General features: G+C 41.7%; 1 protein-coding gene across 1 annotated transcript in view; it reads right to left on the reverse strand.

Moving 5' to 3' along the window:
• The window catches only part of RANBP9 (RAN binding protein 9), a 136258-nt gene that overhangs the window by 28858 nt on the left and 81586 nt on the right, over positions 1-25814 (reverse strand). Inside the window, exons 5-9 of the mRNA XM_082258188.1 lie at positions 18023-18045; positions 10040-10215; positions 9054-9166; positions 594-702; positions 309-400 (exon numbers count right to left, since the gene is read on the reverse strand). Of these exons, the coding sequence (XP_082114314.1) occupies positions 309-400; positions 594-702; positions 9054-9166; positions 10040-10215; positions 18023-18045 (513 nt within the window). The remainder of the gene's footprint in view (positions 1-308; positions 401-593; positions 703-9053; positions 9167-10039; positions 10216-18022; positions 18046-25814) is intronic.

Consider the following 25814-nt stretch of genomic DNA (forward strand, 5'->3'; position numbering starts at 1 on the left):
GGCTTTGCTCCAGACAGAACCCCTCCTTTGTATCAGGCTTTTTTATTTTTATTTTATATCGTTTGTAAAAAAATTTTTGCAAGACCTGCCACCATGTAAGTGGGGGGGGGGGGGGGGGAATAAAGAAAAAGAAAAAGAAAAAAATGGGGAGGGGGTGTTGTAGGGAGCGTATGCGTGGGCATGGGGATCTTTACAGTACATTAAAAACTTCTAAAATATTAACACAAACACCTACTGTACATAATGACAACGTTCATGATTATTGTTTAATGTACAGTTACAAAGAAAGCTCATCACCAAGGGTCTACCTGAGTAACTGTCTTGTGATTTGGGGCTGCGACCTCCCAGACATCTCACTTCACTGTCAGTCCCGTTCACCATTTCTATGAATTGCCTTACTCTGTGGTAAAAAAATAAAAAAGTTTAAAATTGATTTAAAGAAAAAAAAAAAAAATATATATGAATATACTTTTGGCAAAAGGCATTTTCCTATTTTAGAAATATACTGAAATGCACAACATATTTTATACATGACGTGCAGTTAAGTGTAGTCATAATTAAGAGATAATAAATATAAAAGACTAGATACTTACTTTAGGGTGAAAAAAAGATTAGGATTTCTCTCTAGTAGGTTGGGGTATAATTGTTGTGTGGTTTCAATAGCTTCACCCATTCTTCCGGCTAGTACCAGCTTCTGGATCCCTGGAGGGCAAATAAATAAAAATCTTACTCACTTGATATTATACTACTCTATGAAATCAGAATTGTGAAGTCTTGAAGCTTTGCTCCTTTTGACATGGAAAAAGAATTTACACTACAAAAGATTAGTAGGAAGCAAGGATTATCATTATCATTGTTATTAATATTAGGTGGCAACCTGTGTGCAATGCCACTGCCTGGTCCTTACTATAAAGTGGTACTGCCTATAGTTGAAGTAAAGAGGAAATACTGAATAGCAGTTTGGTGTCCCAGTAATGGCGAGATATTGAATAAAAAAATATTTCTTAATCGTACATCATGGGACACAGAGCCATATTCATTATAATATGGGTGATACGTCACCTATAGGTGAATGGACACTGGCAACCAATCACACAGGAAGTCCCCCTATATAACCCCTCCTACACAGGAAGTACCTCTGTTTTTTCCACCAGTGTCCTAAAGGCAGGGCTCGACTAACCCCAGGCGCCAGGTCGCATAAATTAGCGACCTGGCGCCTGGGGTGCCCTGCAGGAGGTGTCTTGTCCCTTTTGCGCCCCCACCTCCTCCCCGAGTGCACGAACTTCCGCGCCGTCCAAAAATTGAGGCCCCGGCTTTTCGGCCTTCTTCTGTGAGTGAGAGAGGCTTCCAATGGAAAAATTGGCGCCCTCTTGTGGTGGCCAGGAGTAATGACTTTCCACTGCCTGTTCTCAATGCAATGAGAGGGAAGTTTTTGCAGGCTTCATCTCCCTATCCAGTTACCTTTGCTTAAAAGGTAAGTGGACGGGGAGTGTGGTTATTATTATTAATTTATTTTTTAAATTAAAAAAAAAAAAAAAAAAAAAAAAAAATTTCTTTTTTTTTCCAATTATTATTATTATAAAATATACATCTTTTTTTTTTTTTTTCCTCATTGCCATGCCACAGCCGAAGGCCCCTTTCACACGGCTGTCTGATCAGGTCCGCCTGTCAGTTTTTCAGGCAGACCTGATTGGACCCTTCATTCTCCTCTATGGAGCAGTAATCTGCCACCATCTGATCCTGTCCGCCAAAAACAGACGGATGGTTGTTCTATTTTCTATCCATCCCAACCGTGGATCGGATCAGATGGCAGCGGATGGAAAGAGACCGTCTGTTTCCATCCAATTGCGCTATAGAGGAGAGTGGGGTTCTAGTCGTATTCATGTGTAAATTTAGTATCCATTTTATTAACTAAAGCTTGGTTGTTTAAAAAAAAAAAAAACTGACTCCTAACTTTTTTAGCTGGCTCCTAGATTTCAGGCAAATTTGTCAAGCCCTGATGGTCACGGTGGAGAGGCTCTGAACATTTTTTTGTTTTCTCAAAGAAAGAAGTTAATGCTACAAACCCCGATCAAAGATCTCTGAATCTAAAGGGATTAGCAGTCAGATCCATTCAAAAAAGTCTAAGAACTAAAAGCATGGTATCTGAGCCTCGGGAAAGGAGATACAAGGTTTTGCCTGTAATTTTGTCCTTTTTAGGCACTGGACCCTGGGATCCAGACCCTTGGTAAAACCAAACACCAAAGGCGCTCCGGCAGGGTGCTCTACAGGTCCAAGGGAATGGCCCCTCAAAAACAAAGGGACCCAGTCCTTGAAGGTCGGCAAGTGACAGAAACTCACTGTGATGGGTGAAGATTGGATTCTTGTTACCAGTGAGAATCAAGCGGCGGGACAGGTAAGTCCACTCTAAAAATATTTGTAAAATTTTTTTTGGCACTGTTCCCTTTAAATATAACAGATACTGAGTGCCATGTTGGTCTCTACAGGAGACAGTAGGTGTATTAGCTGTGTCAAAGCGCATCTTATTTGTTTAAACATATTGCTTTCACCCTGTGTTGATCACATAGAAAGGTGTATCAGCTGTGACAAAGTGCCCTTTGTTTGCTTAAACTGCTCTTACCCCATGTTGTTTGGCGTGCAGATTTTCGCCTTGGCACATAAACGCCCGCACATACGTCTTCTCGGAAAGCTCCAGATCAGGCAGTGCCTTCAGTGACGTGTCTGTGGCGAAGAATCGTCCGCGCATGAGTATTCGTCATTTAAGCACAAGCGTGCACATGGAGCCAGGAGGTGCGTGTCATGACGCGATAATACACGTAACACACCGCGCATGGACAGTACAAGCACGAATGGTGCAGTTTCTTAAGGAAGGATTTAAAGCGCACAAGCCTGTCAGAGGCTGGAGAGGACACAGAGCAGCAGCTGGGTTGCGTGAGTCACTGTGGGTGCATGTTTATAGGCACGGTTACTTTGGGAAATCAGTACTGTGTGTGATAAGCTGTATAGTTTGGCACAAGCCTTGAGTCAACTAAAGTTAGTACCTCAAGTTTGTCTTGCCTAAAAACAATGTCCTCCCATAAGAGGAGTGGGGGGGGGGGTGCGGGTCACAGCTGGAAGGGGCACTGTGGTGCCACCTGTCGTGGAAAATAAATAGGCTTGTACTGAAAAGTACAAGTGGCCCGCTCTTTTGCATAACGATTTACCAAGCACTCGGCGATAAAGAAAGGAACAGACGCGCTGGGTCATTTTGATGCCATCTGCCAGGTCTCTCTCCATTGGATATGTATGTGTGTGCATGTGTATAAGAGCTAGTGTTTGTGTGTGAGAGTTTATGTGTCTCTTCATGGATGAATGATGTGTTAGCTGCTGTTATGTGAGCTGTTATGTGAGCGCGTGTGTGTGTGTGTGTGTGTGTGTGTGTGTGTGTGTTTGTGTGCCTTCTTCTGAGTTCTGATCTGTTCTGTGTGAGGGCAGGGCAGAGCAGGTTTATTTACATCAAGTGAACAAAAGGAAGTTACAGGGAGTGGCTTCACAACCACCAATCACAGAAAGTACAATGGGCAGGGCTTATGTACAAACATGTGCAGAGAAGAACAGAAATGGCTGCCATCTTATCACTAACAAGTCTTTCAATGACAGTTAAAGCGATAATCACTGTGAATATCGATTATCGGTAAAACCGACACTGGGAGACATAATGACTATTTAAGCTAATCAAAATTTCCACAATACCACCGTCAGGACTTGAAGATCCTAGTCGTGCTTCCTCTGTGTTTCCCTCCCCTGAAGGGCCAGAGGTGAGCAGCCAATCTGAGCCATTACGGCTGTCAGGCATATTAGCCACATCCAGTGCTTCTGTCTCAGCCTACGCCACTAAGGACGATTTGGCATCAGCGTTGGCCGGCCGTGAGGGTAAGATTGCTGGCATAATTGTAGCATCGCAAGGAAGGAGGAAACATGATAGATCCCCCTCACCTGAGCCACCCCCTGATCCAGTTCAGGATTGGGCAGAGGATCTGGAAGAAGTAGCTGTAAATGACCCTATAGAATGTCAAGCTGAGGTTTTCACTTCTGGGGAGTCAGGACCTGAGGAGTCATACTCTGCCTCTCTCAATCCCAGAGATTGTTAGTTCAATATCTCGCTGAAATGGTCCGGGTGCAAACTACCTCCCTTAAAGATGTCTGAAGTCAAGGCTTCACTTCCTGTTTCCCTTAGTAAGGATGCCAGGCCTAGAGCCAATGGACAGGTCAGCTTGGGGTGCCGACATTGTGGGCTCCCTGAACAGATAAGTGTCCACATATTAAAAGTCAGCAGCTACAGTATTTTTAGTTGCTGACTTTTAATTTTATTTTTCATACAAGCTGGAACTCCACTTTAAGCTGTAAGGACACAGAAATTCATTACAATAGGATGACATTTTTGATTGTCTACTACAGCCTTGAATTATACTTCTGTATGGGACAGTTTAAGGCTATAAAAGTCACTCACAAACTAGAAATACTAAGGTCCCATTCACACAGGGCAGACATGCATCTCCCATGCAGGGCTGTATTTTACCAGCACAGGCATTCACAGCTGTTGCGTGGATTCCCATGCCGGTGTCCCATTTATTTTTATTGGGACAAGCGGCTGCATGAGCACAGCTGCTGTGTCCGAATATAACTTGCAGGTGGGTCCAGGTCCCCGAACATACCCTTTATGCATTCAGGGACCCGCATCACATTTTGTTGCTCTGCAACATGAAATGAAGGCAGATACCGTTTTTTGTTTTAGCCAGCTGTATTTACTAGTGCAACTTATACCATCCAAGTGAACGATACAACGCTGACATGTCAGAAAGAAAAAAAAAAATCAAAAACCGAATCACTGCTTTGGAAAAAACGATCACCCCCTTGAGTCAGTATTTTGTTGGGCCTCCTTTTGCTTTAATTACAACCTTTCATCAGGATATGTCTCTACTAACTTCTAGACTATGTAATATTTGCCCACTCTTCTGTGCAGAACTGCTCAAATTCAGTTAAATTTGATGGGGATCGATTGTGCACTGCAGTCTTCAAGCGGTATAGACGTGACAGTGTCCCACTCTCGCCACACTTGCACTGCGATTGGTGTTGTGTCCTTGGGACATGGCGCATACTAGATCTCAGTAAAGAGCCGACGACGAGGCTGTTTACCCACGGCTCCAGTGAGGAAAATGGCCGGGAAGCAGGAGGACGGGGGTCGGCACCTCTCCTGCCGCCCATAAAAGTGATCCTGTGGCGAATCTGCCGCTGGGACCACTTTTATGTGAAAGAGGATCGCCCAGCTCTGTAAGAAAATACCGGGGTAATAGTAGCTATCTGCTACCATAACTCTGGTATTTGATGTCAAAGTAGTGACGTAAATACAAGGTGGGCGGTCCAGAAGAAGTTAATCACCACTGGGTTTTTTATTTTCCAAAAAAAATGAAAAGAGACCGTAAATTTTTGAAAAAATAAAAAAAAAAAAAAAAGTTTTTCTACGTTTCTGTTCGAAAATTTTGTAAATAAGTAATTTTTCTCCCTCACTGATGTGCACTGATGAGGCTGCACTGATGGGCAATGATTGGTGGCACTGATTGACATCACCGCTGGGCACTGATTAGTGGCACTGAAAGGCAGCACTGACTGGCATTACCTCTGGGCACTGTTGGGTCTGCATTGATGATCAGGGCACCGATGATCAGTGCAGGTCTCCCCCTGTGAGAAAATGCTGCTGATCGGCTCCCTTCACACGCTGTCAGTGTGAAGAGAGGAAAGCCGATAACTGGTATTTCCTTGTTTACATTTGATCAGCTGTGATTGGACACAGCTGATCACGTGGGTAAACAGCCTCGTTATTGGCTCTTAACCGAAATCTGGTATGCGCCATGTCCCAAGGACACAACACGACACCAATTGCCACGCAAATGTGGCGAGAGTGGGACACTGTCATTTGTCTATACCACTTGAAGACTGCAGTCTACAATTGATCCCCATCAAATTTAACTGAACTTGAGCAGTTCTGCAAAGAAGAGTGGGCAAATATTACAAAGTCTAGAAGTTAGTAGAGACATATCCTGACGAAAGGTTGCAATTAAAGCAAAAGCAGGCCCAAAAAATACTGACTCAAGGGGTTGATCGTTTTTTCTCAAAGCAGTGATTCGGTTTTTGATTTTCTTTTCTTTCTGACATGTTGGTGTTATATCTTTCACTTGGATGGTATAAGTTGCACTAGTAAATACAGCTGGATAAAACAAAAAACGGTGTCTGCCTTCATTTCACGCTGCAAAGCAACAAAATGTGATTTTTTTAAAGGGGGGGTGATTCTTTTCTATACCCACTGTAAACTGAAATATTTTCGCTTTTCTTTGTGGGAAGTATACATGCAACAGATAGGTTGTCCGTTCAATAAATAATACCACTCCTGCTAAAAAGCCACCATAAACAATATCAAGGGCATCAGAGAGACAGTGGTTAGGAAAGTTTGGCATTGAGCACAATAGAGACAAGCTAGAATTGAAAACAAGAATTATGAAATGACTGTTGGTGGCCCATGCACCTATTAACCACTTAAGCCCCGGAAGATTTTACCCCCATTCCGACCAGGGGGTATTTTGCGATTCGGCACTGCGTGACTTTAACGGACAATTGCGCGGTCGTGCGACGCTGTACCTAAACGAATTTGGCGTCCTTTTTTTCCCACAAACAGAGCTTTCTTTTGGTGGTATTTGATCACCTGTGCGATTTTTTGATCACGCGCTATAAACAAAAAAAGAGCGTCAATTTTGCAAAAATAGCAATATTTTTCACATTTTTTTATATGAAATTCCCCAAAAAAAATTTAAAAATCAAAATTTTTTTACTTTTTCGGCCAATTTGTTTTATGCTACCTATGTTTGGTAAAAAAAAAAAATCGCAAAAAGCGTATTTTGATTGGTTTGCGCAAAAGTTATCGCATTTACTAACAAAGGGAAAGATTTCTGTCATTTTTGTTGTTTTTTTTTTTAACGTGTAATGGCGGCGATCTGCGATTTTTTTTGCGGTACTGCGACATTGGGGCGGACAGATCGGACCCTTGACTGACATTTTTGACACTTTTGGGGTTACCAGTGACATTTCTACAGTAATCAGTGCTATATATATACACTGTTACTGTAAAAATACACTGGTAGTGAAGGGGTTAACTTTATTTGGGAGGGAGGGGCTGTGTGTCTCCCTAGGGGCGTGCTTTCTACTGTGATTGGCTGGGGCTTGAGCTGTATGGACACTGATCAACGGATCTACATACTAGATCCGAGTGATCAGTATCCTAACAGCAAGGAGAATGACAGGCAGCTTGTTTACACAAGCTGCCTGACATTCTCCCTCTCCCCCGCCGATCGCCGAGTGACCGGCGGACATCGGGTCCGCCGGTCACACGCGCGGGGGGGTCCGTGACCACGCGGGAGCTCGCTCCCTAGACCCTCACAAGCTAGTGACGTAGCCCTACGTCACTTTGCCTGTGAGGGGCTGACTGCCGACGTAGATCGGCGTTAGGCAGTCGGCAAGTGGTTAACCTTCGAACACAGTTAAAGTGGAGTTTCATCCATTTTTTGACCTTCCTCTAATTATAATTCCTAATACAAAGTACAGTGGTAAGTGGATATTATTGTTTTTTTAATACCTTATTTTTTATGCAATTTGCGGACACTTCCAGTTTCAGCCACCTAGGCGATTACATCATCAGGCGATTACATCATCAGGCGATTCCCTTGGACTCCTGGGATATCCCTGTCATCTATCCCAGGAGTGTTTGGGTAGCCTAATGGTGAAATCTCGCTGTATTTTGAGACAGGTTACCATAACAACGGGGCAAGAGGTTCCACCACCATTGCTATGGCAACCTGTAATCAACAAAGTGTGTCGTGCAGTGTCATTACTGCGCAGGCGCGAGATCAGGACGTGCATGCTGGGAAGCCAGCTGCACTGAATCCAGGAAATACACAAGACTGGGCTTCAGATGCTCACATTCTCGATGACCCCTGCCTGCTTTTGAGATACTGTAAGAGATTACAGATTTATAAATAAAAACTACCCATATGGAAGAAAAATATATTTCCAATATATTTAGGGAACAATTTTTAGAAATATATTGAATATGGCCAAAATTGTAGCATTTCAAATATATTTCCAATATATTTGGGGTAAAAAAAATTAATTTTTTAAAAAATATATTTTAAATATATTTTTCTTCCATGTGGGTATGGAGGACAGGTATCCCAATATCCAAATTAGATAGTTTGAGTACTAAGAATAACGGAGGTGGTTTTATTAAAAAACTGTTTAGGAGACTGGAGCTCTGCTTTAAGTATCTGGAGAATGAGCAATGATGTTAGCTACAGGTGACCATCCTCTGTATCGCAGCTTCCCTTACCCTTCCCTTCCTCCCATGGCATCCCAGCTCGAGCCTCCAGGGCAGTGGTCTTCAAACTATGGCCCTCCAGTTGTTCAGGAACTACAATTCTCAACATGCCTAGTCATGTCTGTGAATGTCAGAGTTTTACAATGCCTCATGGGATGTGTAGTTCTGCAACAGCTGGAGGGCCGAAGTTTGAGGATCACTGCTCCAGGGGCTTGACATACGAGGCACCCCCCTTATTTACCTCTTTTTGATCATTTGCAGTGGGGTTTGTGCCTGTTATGTCAAGAATTACCTGGCGTCCGGACGCATTTTTTCTGTACTTGTTTTTAAAACCACACATTCGGTTATATGTTGTTCATGTGTAATTTTCATGTTCTCACCTCATTAATACCTTTAGCCAATTGGCTGCATACAGACACAAATTTTTCCATTTTGTATGCACTTATTAGACAATAAATTTAAACATTGGTATTTCTCTTCCCTTCTCTGTGTATTATTTACTTATCATCCCCATATGGCTCTCTTTCCCTGTGCTCTTTGCAGGAGTTTTTTTGCACAGGTGACCACGGGTCTGAACAGCACCTTGATACTTTAAGTGGATGTTTAAAGAAAGACAAGTGACATGATAAAACAATGTGGAAAAATACATTACTTTGCCGATTCTTTATGGAGGCCAGCTCTTCCTGAACAGTCTGGTCAGTGGACTTGGCAAAGGCTTCTGCTGTAGAGCAATAGCCATGATGCACAAGATATGAAGACACCATCCTAAAATAAAAGGAAGAGGTGTAAGGGAGCTTTAAAACAGAATGAGTCAGAGGACATTGAAAAAAAAAAATCAGCCCTGTTTTAATTCGTTTCTTAGTCACAGTCAGAAATCATTGAATCATGGCACACCTTCCATTAAGCACGCTGGGGCTCTGTGGTCTCGAACTATCTGCAGAATACCAAGTGGCCTTGTAAATCACAAATAAGAACACTTCTAGCATTGTAGCTTCTAAATGATAATAATGGATTACTGCACTGTAGGGTAAAAAGTACACTGCACAGCTGTTAGCGGTTTTATAAAATCTATAGCTACCCAGTTACTATTATCATTTAAGGCATCACTAAATGAAGTTATAAATTAGTACACTAAACTTGCAATCATTGGTCTAACTGCAGGACTAAATTAATGATGTCTCGTTAGCCAAGTATGGATCCGTGCCAACTTTAGCATAGTTCCAAGCACACAAAGCCATAAATATTCTGAGTATAAGTAAAGAAGAAAGTGCAGAGATTTTGGCCATCTGGATAGTTTTTAGTTATGCCAAATATGCATTTAAACAGATATGAATACAAGGAAGTGTATCTTGGCAGAGTTCCTCTGGGAAATCCATATAAAGATTTTTAAACAATTTATTGTTTAATTTGCACTAGGAAAATGGATATTGGCTTTGATGGCCAACAAATCCACTTTTACTAAGCCTATTTGTTCTTCCATAAGGCAGAAAAAGTGTATTGAGCTGGATGTGGTAAACAGGAGTGATCCTTATGCTTTATTTGTGGATCCATTGTGCTGTATGGCAACAATCATTTCTTTTTCAGGTGCTTTTTGGAGCTAGCCCCTGTAGATTAAACTTGTCCCACAAAAGTACTCACTTTTGAATTACAGACTGCCAGTCTCCACCAACTGGAAACCTTTCGATCTGTGCCTGAATTTTGGCTCTCCACTCCCGTATATAGTCTTCGATATCAAACACAAAGGGACTCTGGCCAAAATTTGCATCAACCACTTCACCTGGTGTTTGAAGTCCAACTGTTGGATACAGGTTCGGCTTTAAAAAAAACAAAAAAAACATCAGTTGTTGGTGTGTAGCAGTTATGAAAGAATGACACATCTAAAAAGGGAGGGAAGAGTAAAGTTCAGCCAAACTACAACCTGATCCTAGAGTAGCTAAGCCCTATAAAAATGTACTCAATACAGTCCCATGTCTTACATTTATCTTTACACTACTACGACTTGCTACTGTGATTGGAAATTTCAAGCTTAGAAGTACAGTAAACCCCCGCTCCATCCATCGCGGTTCAGTTTTTGCGGTCCCGGTATATTGCGTTTTTTTTTTTTGTAATGTTATTTTACTATATAAATCATTAAAAATGAAATATTTTTGTGTTTTTCATAGCTCTTGCTCTGTCTCTCAGTATCTTTTATGTGTTTAAATGAGTTTCTATTGTTTTAAAAGTGTGTTTAAAGACCTTAAAATGCTTTTACACGTACAGTGACAGTAAAAAAACATGCCTACAATGCATTTTAATAGAGTTTTTCTATTTCTTGGATTTTCCCTTTTCGCGGCTGGGTCCGGAACGTAACCCCCGCAATGGAGGGGGGTTTACTGAATAAGCAAATTTAACATCACTTTATACATACCGAATTTAGTTAAGAGTTTACTGTAGTTAAAAAAACTTATAAGGTTTTTATTTATGAATCAATTAGAACATCATGATAAACCTATTCCTCATTAAGAAAATATCCCAATTTGAAATGGTATTCATCAATCAGTTTGGATAAAGTTATGAGTGAAGAAATGGTTGACCCAACTCTCAGCTGACAGCCTAGTCTACAATGTCTATTTTAAGTCATGTATTCCGTATATACTAGGAAATTCCCAGGGATTCCCTGAAATAAACACCATAGGAGCGAGTCTCAAACCTGAGCCAAGTCAACTGCTTCTAGACATGTGACATATCCCTTTTCAAAACTGTGTAGGGAAATCTTTACCAGGCACTTTGTGAATAATCAGCAATAACCCTAGACTGCCAATAGAGCAGATGTAGGCAATCTTTGAGAAGTGTAGATCTACCTGAAGAAAGATCAAAGATCACCAGGGTGCAGTGACCTTTATGCAAAAGTGAATATATCGGCGCAAACAATTGGCTGTATGCAATCAACTAAAGGTGCTAAAATAAGCGGCTATACCAACTGAGTTTAACACTACAAAGCAATTCAATAATGCAAAACAACGGTGTAGCGCTAATAATGTGCATTCAGTGATAATATGTAAAAATAAAAGAACATATATCTATGCAATATTAAGGTGCTATAATACATAAATCTGTGCAGTATTAAAGTGCCATAGTACAAATAACTGTGCGATATTAAGTTGCTATAATAGAAATAAAGTGCTTGTAATAAATCAAATTCATATAATATATAAATAATTGATAGATCCAAAGAGTCCAGTGGTCTTGTGCTAGAATTGGTGCAAAATTAGCTTGATGACGATAATCCAGCCAGTGTTTTACAAGTGAAGCCCCGTGCACACGCGTCGAAAATTGGCAGGGAATTTTCGGCCAACGTCCGATCTGCCGATTTTCGGCTTGTTAGTATGATGCTTCCGACAACCAACTCCGACTTTTCGGGCGAAAAAAATCTGGTGTGCAGACTATAAAATTTTTGTTGGCCGTCAACACAACGGCCGATTTTCCGTCAGTCAGTACAGATTTCGACAGGGAAAAATCTGATGAGCAAGTCGGGGCATGCTCACAGAAGAAAGAACACAAAGAAAGCAAACCAACACATGTCATCACTTCTGAAGTAGAGTTTTGTTGGCCAAGAAAATGTGTGTGCAGTCTAGGCACATTCCAACCAACCAGAGTTGTATAAAGTACTCGAAACCCATACTTGAGTAAAAGTACAAGTGCTCGATCAAAAAGTGACTTGAGTAGAAGTGGAAGTGCTCGATCAAAAAGTGACTTGAGTAGTAGTACTAAAGTATTCAACATTTTTTGTACTTAAGTATTGCAAGTAGTTTTTTTAAAAAATTTTGCTACTCAAGTACTGAAAGTAAAAGTACAAGTACTGTGTTATGTAGTTATTAAAGAAAGAAGTCCAAATTTTGAACATCATATTGTTTTTAATTATTTCAAATGCAGCTTTTATTTATACATACAGTAGCATTTATTTTTGTATGCGCTGATAATACACATGTTTTGAGATTCATGAAACCTGCCATCTACTGTTCTGGCAGTGGTAATTTGTATAATTGTAACGAGTAACTATGCAGCACAAAAAAAAAAAAATATTGGAGTAGAAGTATTGAAATCATTGAAAAAAATGTAGTGAAGTAAAAGTGGAAGTAAGAGAAAAAAATTCTACTCTAGGAAAGTACAGATACCGCCTTTCAGTACTTAAGTACAGTAGTGAAGTATTTCTACTTAGTTACTATACATCTCTGCAACCAACAAAACACAACTTGGACAAAAGTCGGACGATCGGTCGGACGATAATCGTTGCGTGTGTACGAGGCTTGAATCTGTGTGTCTTCCACCACCAACACCTAAGATAATTGGCCTCTCACCTGAAGTTTTGACCTGTGTTTCACCACAAGGTCAAAATAAGCAAATAATCACCAGCAGGGATTAGCAGGCTCTCTCACAGCCTCTCAGTAGCGACCTTTATGCCTTTTTTTTTTCTTTAAAAAAAAATAACTAGCAAAGCCCCAATAAATCAGATGTCATGAAGAAAACCTTATAAAATAAAAACCAAAAACTCAAAAAAAAAAAAAAAAAAAAGTATATACTTACCTATTTTTAGTCGCCCTGGTCTGGTCATGTGATCTTCCCTGTATCACCCAGCGGCAGCAGCAGAGGTGAGAGCGATTGACAACGGGTGAAACCTGAAGCCGTGACATCATCCATAGGTTCCCATGTCCTAGCCATTGTTGGTGCTCCCTCCTCTCCCCTACATACACCACTGGCTTGAGAGGGGCATTTTTAAGACTAGTTAGGTTGAAGCTGGAATTTTACTTTATCCACTTTAAGACTGGCTAATGTACATTTACATTGCCAGTTTAAATTGGTATACTGGCATGATGCCTGCAGCTACAGTTATCATCTCGGTATTGTTTTTTTAGCATGGGCAGGCGATGCGTTTTTTTTGTTAAAGCAGTACTTGCGGGTAATTAGTCTCTCTGCACTGATTTTCAGTGGTAGTGTTGTTTCAAACTACCCTCCCATTTGGTGGGCAATGGCAGTTAATTAACCCCTTTGCGATGCATTATTGATCAGTGTCAGTGTTATTTACCCCTTTATGCTGCATTTGTGGTCAGTGGCATGGCTTAATAATCCCTTCATGCTGCAGCATAAAGGGGTTAATTAACACTGACACTGGTGCCACTAATGCAGCAGAAAGGGGCTAATTAACTGCCACTAATGCATCAGTGACCAGTGGCAGCACATTAACCTCTTCATGCTGCACATTACTAGGCCATTATTAAGCCCTTCTCCGCTCACTCCATGTCACTGTAACAAACACTACCCTGGTTATTACTTGCATTCATGATGCTACCTCGCGGTGCCAGCACCGCTCTCTCTCTCCCCCCTCCTGACCTCTGAATGATGAGACTAGAAATCATCTGTTGGGTGGAGATCACCCCGCCTGACAGAATGTATGCCTTCTACACTAGCACTGAGTGCAGGAACGCACTCGGCACCCTGCTGCAGCTATGCACGTGTGATCTGATCTGGGCAGCAGCTTGGCTCAGCTGTTGCTGTAGATTGCTGCTCTGATGTGACAGCAGGCAGGCTCGATCTAAAGCTGGCAGCATGTCGGATTGCGATCTACCTGTCAGATGGCTGCGATCGACAGGATGCCGACCCCCCACAGTAGACTATGCCAAAAGCTTTACCTTACCAATCTTCAATACAAATGGATGATAAACGTTTATAAAATGTAAATCATCGGCAGACTTGTACTAACCTACAGTATCTGACAAAAGTGAGTACACCCCTCACATTTTTGTAAATATTTTATTATATATTTTCATGTGACAACACTGAAGAAATGACACTTTGCTACAATGTAAAGTAGTGAGTGTACAGCTTGTATAACAGTGTACATTTGCTGTCCCCTCAAAATACTTCAACACACAGCCATTAATGTCTAAACCGTTGGCAACACAACGTTGAGTACACCCCTAAGTTAAAATGTCCAAATTGGTCCCAAAGTGTCAATATTTTGTGTGGCCACCATCATTTTCCAGCACTGCCTAAACCCTGTTGGGAATGGAGTTCACCAGAGCTTAACACGTTGCCACTGGAGTCCTCTTCCACTCCTCCATGACGACATCATGGAGCTGGTTGATGTTAGAGACCTTGCGCTCTTCCACCTCCCTTTTGAGGATGCCCCACAGATGCTCAATAGGGTTTAGGTCTGGAGACATGCTTGGCCAGTCCATTACCTTTACCCTCAGCTTCTTTAGCAAGCAAGTGGTCGTCTTGCAGGTGTGTTTGGGGTCGTTATGTTGTAATACTGCCCTGCAGCCCAGTTTCCAAAGGGAGGGGGGGGGGGGAATCATGCTCTGCTTCAGTATGTCACAGTACATGTTGGCATTCATTGTTTCCTCAATAGACTGTACCTCCCCAGTGCCAGCAGCACTCATGCAGCCCCAGACCATGACACTCCCACCACCATGCTTGACTGCAGGCAAGACACACTTGTCTTTGTACTCCTCACCTGGTTGCTGCCACACATGCTTGACACCATCTGAACCAAATAAGTTTATCTTGGTCTCATCAGACCACAGGAAATGGTTCCAGTAATCCATATCCTTAAGTCTGCTTGTCTTCAGCAAACTGTTTGCGGCCTTTCTTGTGCATCATCTTTAGAAGAGGCTTCCTTCTGGGACGACAGCCATGCAGACCAATTTGATGCAGTGTGCGGTATATGGTCTGAGCACTGACAGACTGATCCCCCCCACCCCTTCAACCTCTGAAGCAATGCTGGCAGCACTCATACGTTTATTTCCCAAAAACAACCTCTGGATATGATGCTGAGCATGTGCACTCAACTTCTTTGGTCGACCATAGCGAGGCCTGTTCTGAGTGGAACCGGTCTTGTTAAACCGCTGTATGGTCTTGGCCACAGTGCTGCAGCTCATTTTCAGGGTCTTGGCAATCTTCCTACAGCCTAGGCCAGGGATTCTCAAACGACGGCCCTCCAGTTGCTCAGGAACTACAATTCCCATCATGCCTAGTCATGTATGTGAATGTCAGAGTTTTAAAATGCCACATGGGATGTATAGTTCTGCAAAAGCGCAGGGCTGTAGTTTGAGAATCCCTGGCCTAAGCCGTCTTTATGTAGAGCAACAATTCTTTTTTTCAGATTTTTCAACGAGTCACATGACACCGGGGAGGGAAAAATGGCTAATTGGGCCCAATTTGGACATTTTCACTTAGGGTATACTCACTTTTGTTGCCAGCGGTTTAGACATTAGTCCCGGTTCACACATATGCAATGTCAGACATCGCATGTGATTTGCAGTGCACTGCTCTGCAAATGACATGCGATGTAAGTGCGCTGCAAATTCAACCATACAGATTATATGACTGAATTCACATTTCATTCAGACCAAAGTGGCACAGGACCCTTTTTTTGGTCCACACCAGAATCGGATAGCATGGGGTGTTCACAACTTTGCGATCCGATTCATGTCCGAACTGACAGTCCGCACTGCAATATGCAAACTGATCTGAGAGTGTCGTTAACTTTGTATTGACACCCCCAGCGATTTGCATATGGCAGTGTGAACTGACTGCTAGTTGAGTGCGATGCGGGAACCCGCAGTGGATTTGTAGGGTTCCCGCATCGTATATGTGTTAACCCGGCACTTATTGTCTGTGTGTTGAGTTATTTTGAGGGGACAGCAAATTGACACTGTTATACAAGCTGTACACTCACTACTTTACATTGTAGCAAAGTGTAATTTCTTCAGTGTTGTTCCATGAAAAGATATAATAAAATATTTACAAAATATGAGGGGTGTACTCACTTTTGTGAGATACTGTATATTCACAGAGCTCCAAAATAAAAGCAATATAAAGGGCCTCTTTTTAATATGGCTAACAGTAATATACTGTAAAACCTGCTGCAGAAAATCAGTCCGAAAACTCCCCACATTAGTCTCAGGACAAAGAACTGCTGAAATCATATGGTTTGCTGTCAAGAGCACTGTTGGCTATAAAAATTAGTAGGCAGAGCTAAACAATGTCACAGCAAGAGAGAAATATGAAATACTGTACATGCCTGCCAACCGATACAGATTAAATATAGTACTTATAAAGGGAGTAAATTCTATGATTGCTTTTTAGGAACAGTTGTGGCCTGACTGTTGTAGCACATATCTTATTGCACTAACACTGTGCCCAAGGCCCTGTTCACATTGGCATTAAAAGCAGGCATTTGAGGCGTGTGTTAAACACTCATCAAATGCATAATAAAGCAGTCCACAATTGATATTATGGAAGCACGCAGAGCTGCTCACATTATCAAAACATGAAACGTTTGTGCCGCTGAACTTCGAAACTGAAGCTACATATTGAGTTTTGAAGGAGTTGAAGCATCACAACCCTTTTCTGATCAGGTCTATGGTAATGCGCAGGCACGTATTTGTGGTGCGTTTGTGACATGTTAGGCCTTGTTCACAACAACAAAAAAATAGCCGTATGGGGTGTGTTTTTTAATGCGCATCAAACACGCATTTGGGGGGATTGTTTTAAGCGCACATCAAATTTTATAGGTGCATTTGTTCAGTTTCAGTATTTTACATCTTACAAATCGGATTGTTCAATCTCATATTTACCAAAACTTTGTAATATGAGGACTTCCCAAAATAAATCATTCAATTTCTGTTCAATCAGGCAGGCTCTTGTATTACAAAGTTGTTGGCAGAGCTAAAGAAAATATTACATTCACAACTTGGGAAATGCCAATAGGAACTGGGATATTAGGCGGCACGACAAGGCAAACAGATATTGTTAATGGCAATATTATATAAATGTGGCCATCCATGTTATAGGACTGAAACAGACGAGTGATAGCAGAAAAAAGACAAAGTGGTCTATTGAGTTTGTCCAATTATTTTTTTTTTTTTTTATTTATATTTTTATTTGCTTTTTTTCCCCAGATCTATACTCAGACAAAAATGTATATATACTGTATAGATCAATTAAAAAAATAAATACCATGGGCAGACTCTATGGACCACTTGGTCTATTTACTGTCATCACCCTTTATATTAACAAGCAGGGTCCTCTTAGACCCTGTTCAGACTGCGGCGACACGACTTGGTGGGGCGACCCTCGGCGCGACTTGCACGGACTTCATATCATTGAAGTCAATGCAAGTCGCCTCCAGGTCGCCCCAGTAGTACAGGACCCTTTTTCCAAGTCGGAGCGACTTGTGTCGTTCCTATTAGAACGGGTCCTGTACTATTCAATGGCGAGCGACCCACCGCGACTTGTCAGGCGACCAAGTCGCCTGACAAGTCGCGCTAGTGTGAATGGACCCTAAATCCTCCTGTATTGAATTGTATTGTAACTGTATTGTCATCCCTCATATTGTAAAGCGCTGCGCAAACTGTCTACATTTCAATTAGATAACATATGCGGCCAACTTTACAAATCATCTCCATTACAGATCTGTTTGTATTGTCTTTCAGCCTGATGTCCCAGATTCCTATTACCATTTACCAAGTTATGAATAAATCTGATTGGGGGCTCTTAGGCAATACAGACAGTATATCTGAGGCACTGTGCTTCAAACAGAAAAAAAAATACTGACTTGAATTCTTAAAAGTAACTCACCGGCAGGTCTGTAAAGGCGATACCTGTTTAAAAAAAAAAAATAGGTTTTACATTGGTAAGTAACATTTTCATAAAAAAAACTGGTGAAGTAATATCTAGTGGTAAGAAAAACAATGTAGCATCAGCAACATGTGTATATATAGATTTGTTTTGCCATCCAAATAATCTGTATCCTTTGCAGTAGGACTCACAGCAGATCTTCAGTGACTTGAATGAAACCACCCTCTTCGAAACACCCACTTATTGAACCAATGAGCAGTGCACATATCACAGGGCAGGTAGATTTTAATGAATACACACAAGAGTTCCATTGTAGGAATGCACAACTGTGGAGCTAGTAGAACAAACACACAAATATAGCTTCTCATTTCAAGGACAGCGACCTTTAACATGATTCTCTATGTACTATGTATGTGTGCATAGAAAATTATGTATAGATCTATAACCCAAACTCTAAAAAAGTTGGGACGATGTGAAAAATCGACACAAAAACAGAATGCAATGATTTGCAAATCTCATTAACCCGTATTTTATTCACAATAGAAAACATATCAAATGTTTAATCTAAGAAAATATACCACTTTAAGAAAAAAAAAAAAAAGGTAATTTTGAAATTGATGGCAGCAATACGTCTCAAAAAAAGTTAGGACAGGGCAACAAAAAACTAGCAAGGTACAAACAATTCCAGAAAAGTTAGGAAAGGGCCATGTTTACCATGAGGTTGCATCCCCTCTTACTTTAACAACACTCTTGAAACCCTGTGACCTGTTTTATTGCTTTTGGTGCTGCTCAAAGTAGAGTAAAGTGTCCTGTGTTCCAGAACATTAGATGCAGGCTTGTCCTCGTACCAATCTAGAGGGTTAGTAAATGTAAAGACGACAGGTTTGCCACTACTCCCAACTAGGGATGATCGAACTTTTCAAAAGTTCGGTTTGACCAGAACTTCCAGAAAGTTCGGCCCGGATTTCAGAACCCCATTGAAATCAATGGGACCCGAACTTCGGTAATCAAAAAACCCCATTTTGAAGCCCTAAAACCCAATAAATGCCCCTAAAAAGTGCCTAGGGTTCTGGGTCATGCCCCAGAGACTATTAATCACACAAAAAAGTTCTTAAAAATTGTCATTTTTGATAGGCAATTATTGAAAAAATTATTGAAAAAAAAAAAATGAGATTTTTTGATTTTGACTTTGGATTTAGTGTCTTGGGGGGTCTGTGAAGTTTCAGCTCTGTAGCATGTCCAGAACCAGAAAAAAAAAAAAAGATTGTTTCTATTAGGTCACTTATAGAACAGGGATATGGCTCCGCTATTTTCACAGCTTGCCGGTTTTGTAGCAAGCGTTTTTTTGGGCATTTTTTTGGGGACTTTGGAGGCAGGCATAACATCAGAACTTCTGTGTAGGGGTATATATATATATATATATACATACACCCATGTATGTATATATACACATAAACATATATAGGTGTGAAAGTAGCAGAACACTATGCTTGCGCTAATGAAATAATTAACACCCATATGGCTCCGCTCCTATCACACCTATATATGTGTATAATACATATAAGTGTGTGTGTGTATATATACCCCTATACACAAGTTCAGATGTCATGCCTGACTCCAAAGACCCCAAAAAAACGCCTGCGCCAAAAAAAAAACGCGCAGGTGTGTTATTGCAGGCGTTTTTTTTTTGGGCATTTTTTTGGGGTCTTTGGAGTCAGGCACACACATGTATGTATATATACACCTACACATATATAGGTGTGAAAAGAGCAGAACACTATGCTTGCGCTAATGAAATAATTAACAGGCATATGGCTCCGCTCCTATAACACCTATATGTGTGTATGTGTATAATACATATGTGTGTGTGTATATATACCCCTATACACAAGTTCAGATGTCATGCCTGACTCCAAAGACCCCAAAAAAATGCCCCAAAAAACGCCTGCAATAACACACCTGGGCGTTTTTTTGGGCATTTTTTTGGGGTCTTTGGAGGCAGGCAAAACATCTGAACTTGTGTATAGGGGTATATATACACACACACTTATATGTATTATACACATACACAGATATAGGTGTGATAGGAGCGGAGCCATATGCCTGTTAATTATTTCATTAGCGCAAGCATAGTGTTCTGCTCTTTTCGCACCTATAGATGTGTAGGTGTATATATATATATATATATATATATATATATATATATATATATATATATATACATATACATACATATATATATATATATATATATATATATATATATATATATATATATATATATATATATACATACATACATACATGTGTGTGTATATATACCCCTATACACAAGTTCAGATGTCATGCCTGACTCCAAACATATCCTCAAAAAGCCCTATAAACGCCTGCAGCAAAAAGAAGGCTGACCGGAGAGAAGCCATATCGCTGCTCTGTAAGTCACATAAGAGAAACAATCTTTTCTCTATAGCGGTCACCCTGAAATGGAAGGGTTTGGTCACCCTGCCATAGCAGTCAGTGTCAGTTCACCCTACACTACACTACGGTCACCCTGGCACTTAACACTTTCCCTACAGAAACTAGATTTTTGAAGCTAACTATAGTGGAAAATAGCACCCTTACTACACTAGATATCCCTTTCCTCACACTAATAATTGCTTAATGACACTTTTGAAGCAGAAGTAACAGAACTGCTTCCACTCTCTTCCATGTCCCTGTATTAAAATGCTAGGAATTTGGCGGGGCTATCTTATATACTGGGGGTCGTATTCACTAATGATTGACCTCTGGACCCCCTAGTCACTCCAATCACATTCCTAGCATTCTCCTGCCCCCTCAATTGGCTTTTACCAATGGTTCTGGTCCAATCACGTGCTTTTAAAGCCCATTTCCTGTCCCATTGCATTTTGGTCGTTTCTTGTTGCCGAATTCCGAACTTTTTCAGCAAAAAGTTCTAAATTCGGCCGAACCTCGAACAGTCAATGTTTGGGTGGAACCGATGGTCGACTCGAACCGTTCGATCATCCCTACTCCCAACCAGTCCAGGTGAATAAAAGATAACGATAAACCATAAATGATAAAGAGTGGCCTCAGCCTACATATCTCCACCAAACCACAAGCCCTGATGCATTTCGCCCCCCATTCTATGATTATGCCCAGGTGGATGGGGTAAAATGCATCAGGGAGTGTGGTTTGGTGGAGACACGTAGGCTGGGGCCACTCTTTATCGTTTATCCACCTGGGCTGGCCAGGAGTAGCAGCAATCCTTTCCTCTTAACACCCTTTAAACGTCTGGAAACTGAGGAGAACAGTTGCTGGAGCTTTAGGAGGTGCAGGTGAGCAAGCTGCCTATTCGAAACGCACCAATGCACTACCATACTATCAGAGATGCAGGCTTTTGAACCAAGTGCTGATAAGTCAAAAAGGTCCCACTCCTCTTTTTTTTTTTTTCCATTTAAAGGCGTGTAACCATGTTCCAATAAAACATCAGATAACGTTCAGAGTAGTCTTTCTGGTCATTTACAAGACCGTCACAAAAGGCCATTCAAGTGTGATAGCCGCCAGACAAAAAAAAGTACAACAAAAAAGTACAACATCTGGAGTAACACATACAGTTGCAACCACTGGTAGCCTATCAAGGTATTACAAGGAGAAACTGGCCTCTAACAGTAAAATAAATGATTATTTTCCCAAAACGCCCCATTGAGGACAGAACTGAATCAAGCAAGGTAGCCTAGCAAAGGATTCCATCTCCTCTTTAGTCTAGAGGACACGGTGCCAATGTTGCCAAAAAGAATGTCAAATTTTGGTTTGTCTGACCCCAGAACAGTATTCCACTTTGCAACAGACCATTTTAAATGAGCTTTGGCCGAAAGAAGATGGTGGCGTTTTTGGATCATGTTCAGATATGGCTTCTTTCTTGCATGATAGAGCTTTCATTTTTGGATGGCACAGCGAATAGCACTCACAGATAGTGATTTGTGGAAGTATTCCTAAGCCCATGCAGCAATATTCATCACAGAATCATGCCGGTTTTTAAAGTAGTGCCAGCTTTTTAACAGATTGGTAAAACTCTGCTCATCTTTACTCTTAAGACACTCTGAGTCTCTAAGATGCGCTTTTTATACCCAATCATGTTACTGACCTGTTGCCAATTAGCCTAATTGACTGCAAAATGTTCTTCCAGCTATTCCTTGTTAGTACCACTTCCTTTGCCAGCTTTTTGTTACCCTGTTCCAACTATTTTGAGATGTGTTGCTGCCATCAATTTCAAAATTACTTTTTTTCCCCTTAAAATGGTAAATATTCTTAGTTTAAACATTTGATATATGTTGCCTATTGTGAATAAAATATGGGTTTATGAGATTTGCAAATTATTGCATTCTGTTTTTATGTAGAATTTACACAGTATCCCAACTGCCTGCTGTACCTAGAAATACAACATTGCTGATAGACCACATTTAAATCTGAATGGATAATTGTACTTGTTTCAGGTTATGCTGGTTCCTGCATGCATGCTGCACACCTTCCTTGTAATACCTGACACTTCTTTTTCATCACTAGTAGAAAGAGAAGAAGCCATGTGTACACTACAATGTAGCGCTTACACAGGGCTGAAAACTGTCCTAAAGCATTTAGTGGTGTCAGATGAAAGTTAGTTGAGTCACATGCTCCCTATACCCACATGCATTGGATAGTTCCCTTTTCTCTTGGTGGTCTAGGTGAGAAAGTCAGACTTGGGAAAGTCAGAGTTATTACCGGATAACTCCCTTTCCAGGAATTATCCAGAATGGTCACATGAGAGATAGGCTCCTCCTCCAGCAGGAAATACAAGCACAGATAGGTTTAAAAACGGAGCCCACTGGCTGCCCCTCAGTCGTAGAAAAAAAAAAAAAAGTGACCTGGACAGCAAAGGCTAACAGCCTGATATATCTAGTTAACAATTTCCCATTAGTAAGGGTGGGGGTCCACCGTCCTGGAGGATTCCTTGAAAGGGAGTTACCAGGTAATAACTCTGACTTTCCCAAGTCATCCTCCAGGACGTTCACATGAGATCCCAAAGATGCATACCTAATGGGCCATACACACTATAAGATTTTCTGAAGACTTTTTCCTTTAGATTTACCAAAACCAGATAATATGTGGTCAAACCTAAACACTTTCAATTTGTATCCAATCTGGCAGGCCCTTGCACTACATAAAAAAGGTAAATCTGAAGGAAAAAGTCTTCAGAAAATCTTATAGTGTGTATGGCCCTTAAGGTTGGACTACCGCTTGCAGAACCTTACGACCAAAGGTCAGATCTTGGGCAGAGACCAGATAAATCCTATAGTGTCTCACGAAAGTGGAGTCACTGGACCAGGTGGCTGCTCGGCAAATTTGTTCTAGGGATGCCCCAGCCTTTTATGCCCAGGAAGTAGCTACAGAGCGAGTGGAGTGTGCCTTCACATCTGGATGACTTTTCTGGATTTCGGTCAAGTAGGCTGCATCTATCGCTATCTTGATCCAACTGGCTATAGAACTTTTAGATGCTGATTTCTCCTCGTGAGTGCCTCTGAACAATATGAAGAGGTTGGACGCCATCCTGAAAGGTATAGTGACCTCCAAATAAGGTAGGACGCACCTCCTGACATCCAGTGTAGCGAAAACCTCTTCTCCCTGGTTAGAAGGACTCTGGCAAAAAGATGGTAATACCACTTCTTCTGACCGATGAAATGCAGATGCGACTTTAGGGAGGAAGAGAGGGTCAGTTTTGAGCACCAGCTTATATGGAAAGATCGGGAGGAATGGTTCTTTTATGGGCAGGGCTTGTAGCTCACTTACACGCCTGGCCGATGTGATGGCAACCAGTAATGCTACCCAAGTGTGAGGTGTTAAAGGGATGCTTCCACAAGAGGTTCAAAAAGGTCTCTGATGAGGGTCTTGAGCACCAATGAGAGGTCCCAGGGGGCTTCCCTCAGGCACTTGCTGGGACGGGTTCTCTAGATGGATTTGAAGTCTTTTGACTAACAAATTATTGTTTATTGGCATATGTCAAGGAATACTGATAGGGCGCCTGGACCTTGAGGGTACTCACTGCGAGCCCGGCTTCTGCACCCTCAAGGAGGAAGTCTAGAATGGTACTTATGCTCTTCAGACTTCTATTTTTGGACCGCATCTACACTTTAATGTAAATCTTCCTGGTTACTGGCTCCCTACTTTGTAGTAGGGTATCTACCACCTTGGTTGAAAGTCCCTTGTCTAGCAGCGTGTGCCATTCAGGATCCATGCTGACAGTTTCAAGGTTTGGATTTGTGGGTGATAAGCTCCTGATTGTGATAGTAGATCGCTCTGGCTCGATAGGATTCCCCCATCTTTTTCAGTGGCATGACCCATGCTCTTTTTGGCCAATAAGGCGCTAGAAGAATTACTCTTATCCCCTCTAGTCGAATCTTCCTGATTGTCCTAAGAATGACTTGGATTGGTGGAAATGCATAGGCGAGGTTGAATTGCCATGGGAATCCCAGGGGGTCTATCCCTAAGGAATCCTTTTCTCTTTTTAAGGAGAAATAATTTACTACTTTCTTGTTGTTCGCTGTGGTGAACAGGTCCACTACTGGGGAACCTCATCTTAAAGTGAGTGCTGAGAAGATTAATGGTTCAGCTCCCATTCTGTTGGATCCAGCTGTCTGCGACTTAAAAGATCGATTAACCCAATACGCCCCTCACTCAGCTGCTGCAAGAGAAGCTCCCCCAATGCTGGCCGCTGCTTCTTTCCTTACTCAAGATGGCTGTCAGACTACTTCCGGTAGCAGCACCATTTTGAAAACTTCACTTCCGCCAGGCCGGTCGAAAGGGAACATGCTGGCGTGCTGCACGAGCGATCCCCCAGCTCTCTGGAGCCCCTTGTGTGAGCAGGAGTAGGATGGGTGGAGTGCAGCCCAACACAGGACCTCCGGCTCACTGGTAAGTGCCTCTAGGCTCTTCACACTCCCACACTTGATTTGAAGTAGGGGTGAGTGGAAAAAACCTTGAGGGAGAGCCAAGCACCCCCTTCCTCTGCCACTACTACCACACCCCCAGTGCAGGAATCAAGAGAAGGGATGGGGAGCACTTTGGAAACCACAGGGCTCTCCTCTAGGTATCCTCCATCCCTCCCCCAAGAGAGCCTGGAATTGGCTCTCTCACCAGTTGGATACATGCAGAGGGAGGAGGTGTCCAGGGACGCCTGCCTAGGACAAAGTAAAAAAATAAACTGGGGATGAATTTAGAGCTCATGCTTGCAGTACAGGAAACACAAGAACTGAGGCGCAGCCTGTGGGCGGCCTTTTTAATCCTATCTGTACTTGTGTTTCCTGCAGGAGGAGGAGCCTCTCATGTGACCATCCTGGAAGTCGACTTAGGAAAGAGCAGCAGTTACAATGGTTGTAAACCCTTACAAATACCCAGTGAAGTGACTGGCCTAAGGTGATACACAGAGATAAAACAAATCCTCCTACATATGTTGTACCTGTTTATCTGCAGTCTACTCTACATCCATTCAGCTCTGACAGAGCTGAAGAGACAAACCCCCCTTCACACAGGAACAGAGCTGTGGCTGTCAATCAGCTGGAGCTCCCTCCCATCATCTTTTTTCTCTTGGTGTTAGGAAAACTTGTCAGAATGATTCATGCAGATAGCAGAGGAACGAAGCAGCAGACCGAAATGACATTTAGTGCTCTTAATGGAATACATATTATAGGATATGCTTTGTTCATATTATAGTATATGCTTTGTTCATATTTCATATCTGAAGTTTACCCACTTTAAAACT

Source organism: Pelophylax lessonae (assembly GCF_965119305.1).
Source record: "Pelophylax lessonae genome assembly, chromosome: 5".
Taxonomy (NCBI): Eukaryota; Metazoa; Chordata; class Amphibia; order Anura; family Ranidae; genus Pelophylax; species Pelophylax lessonae.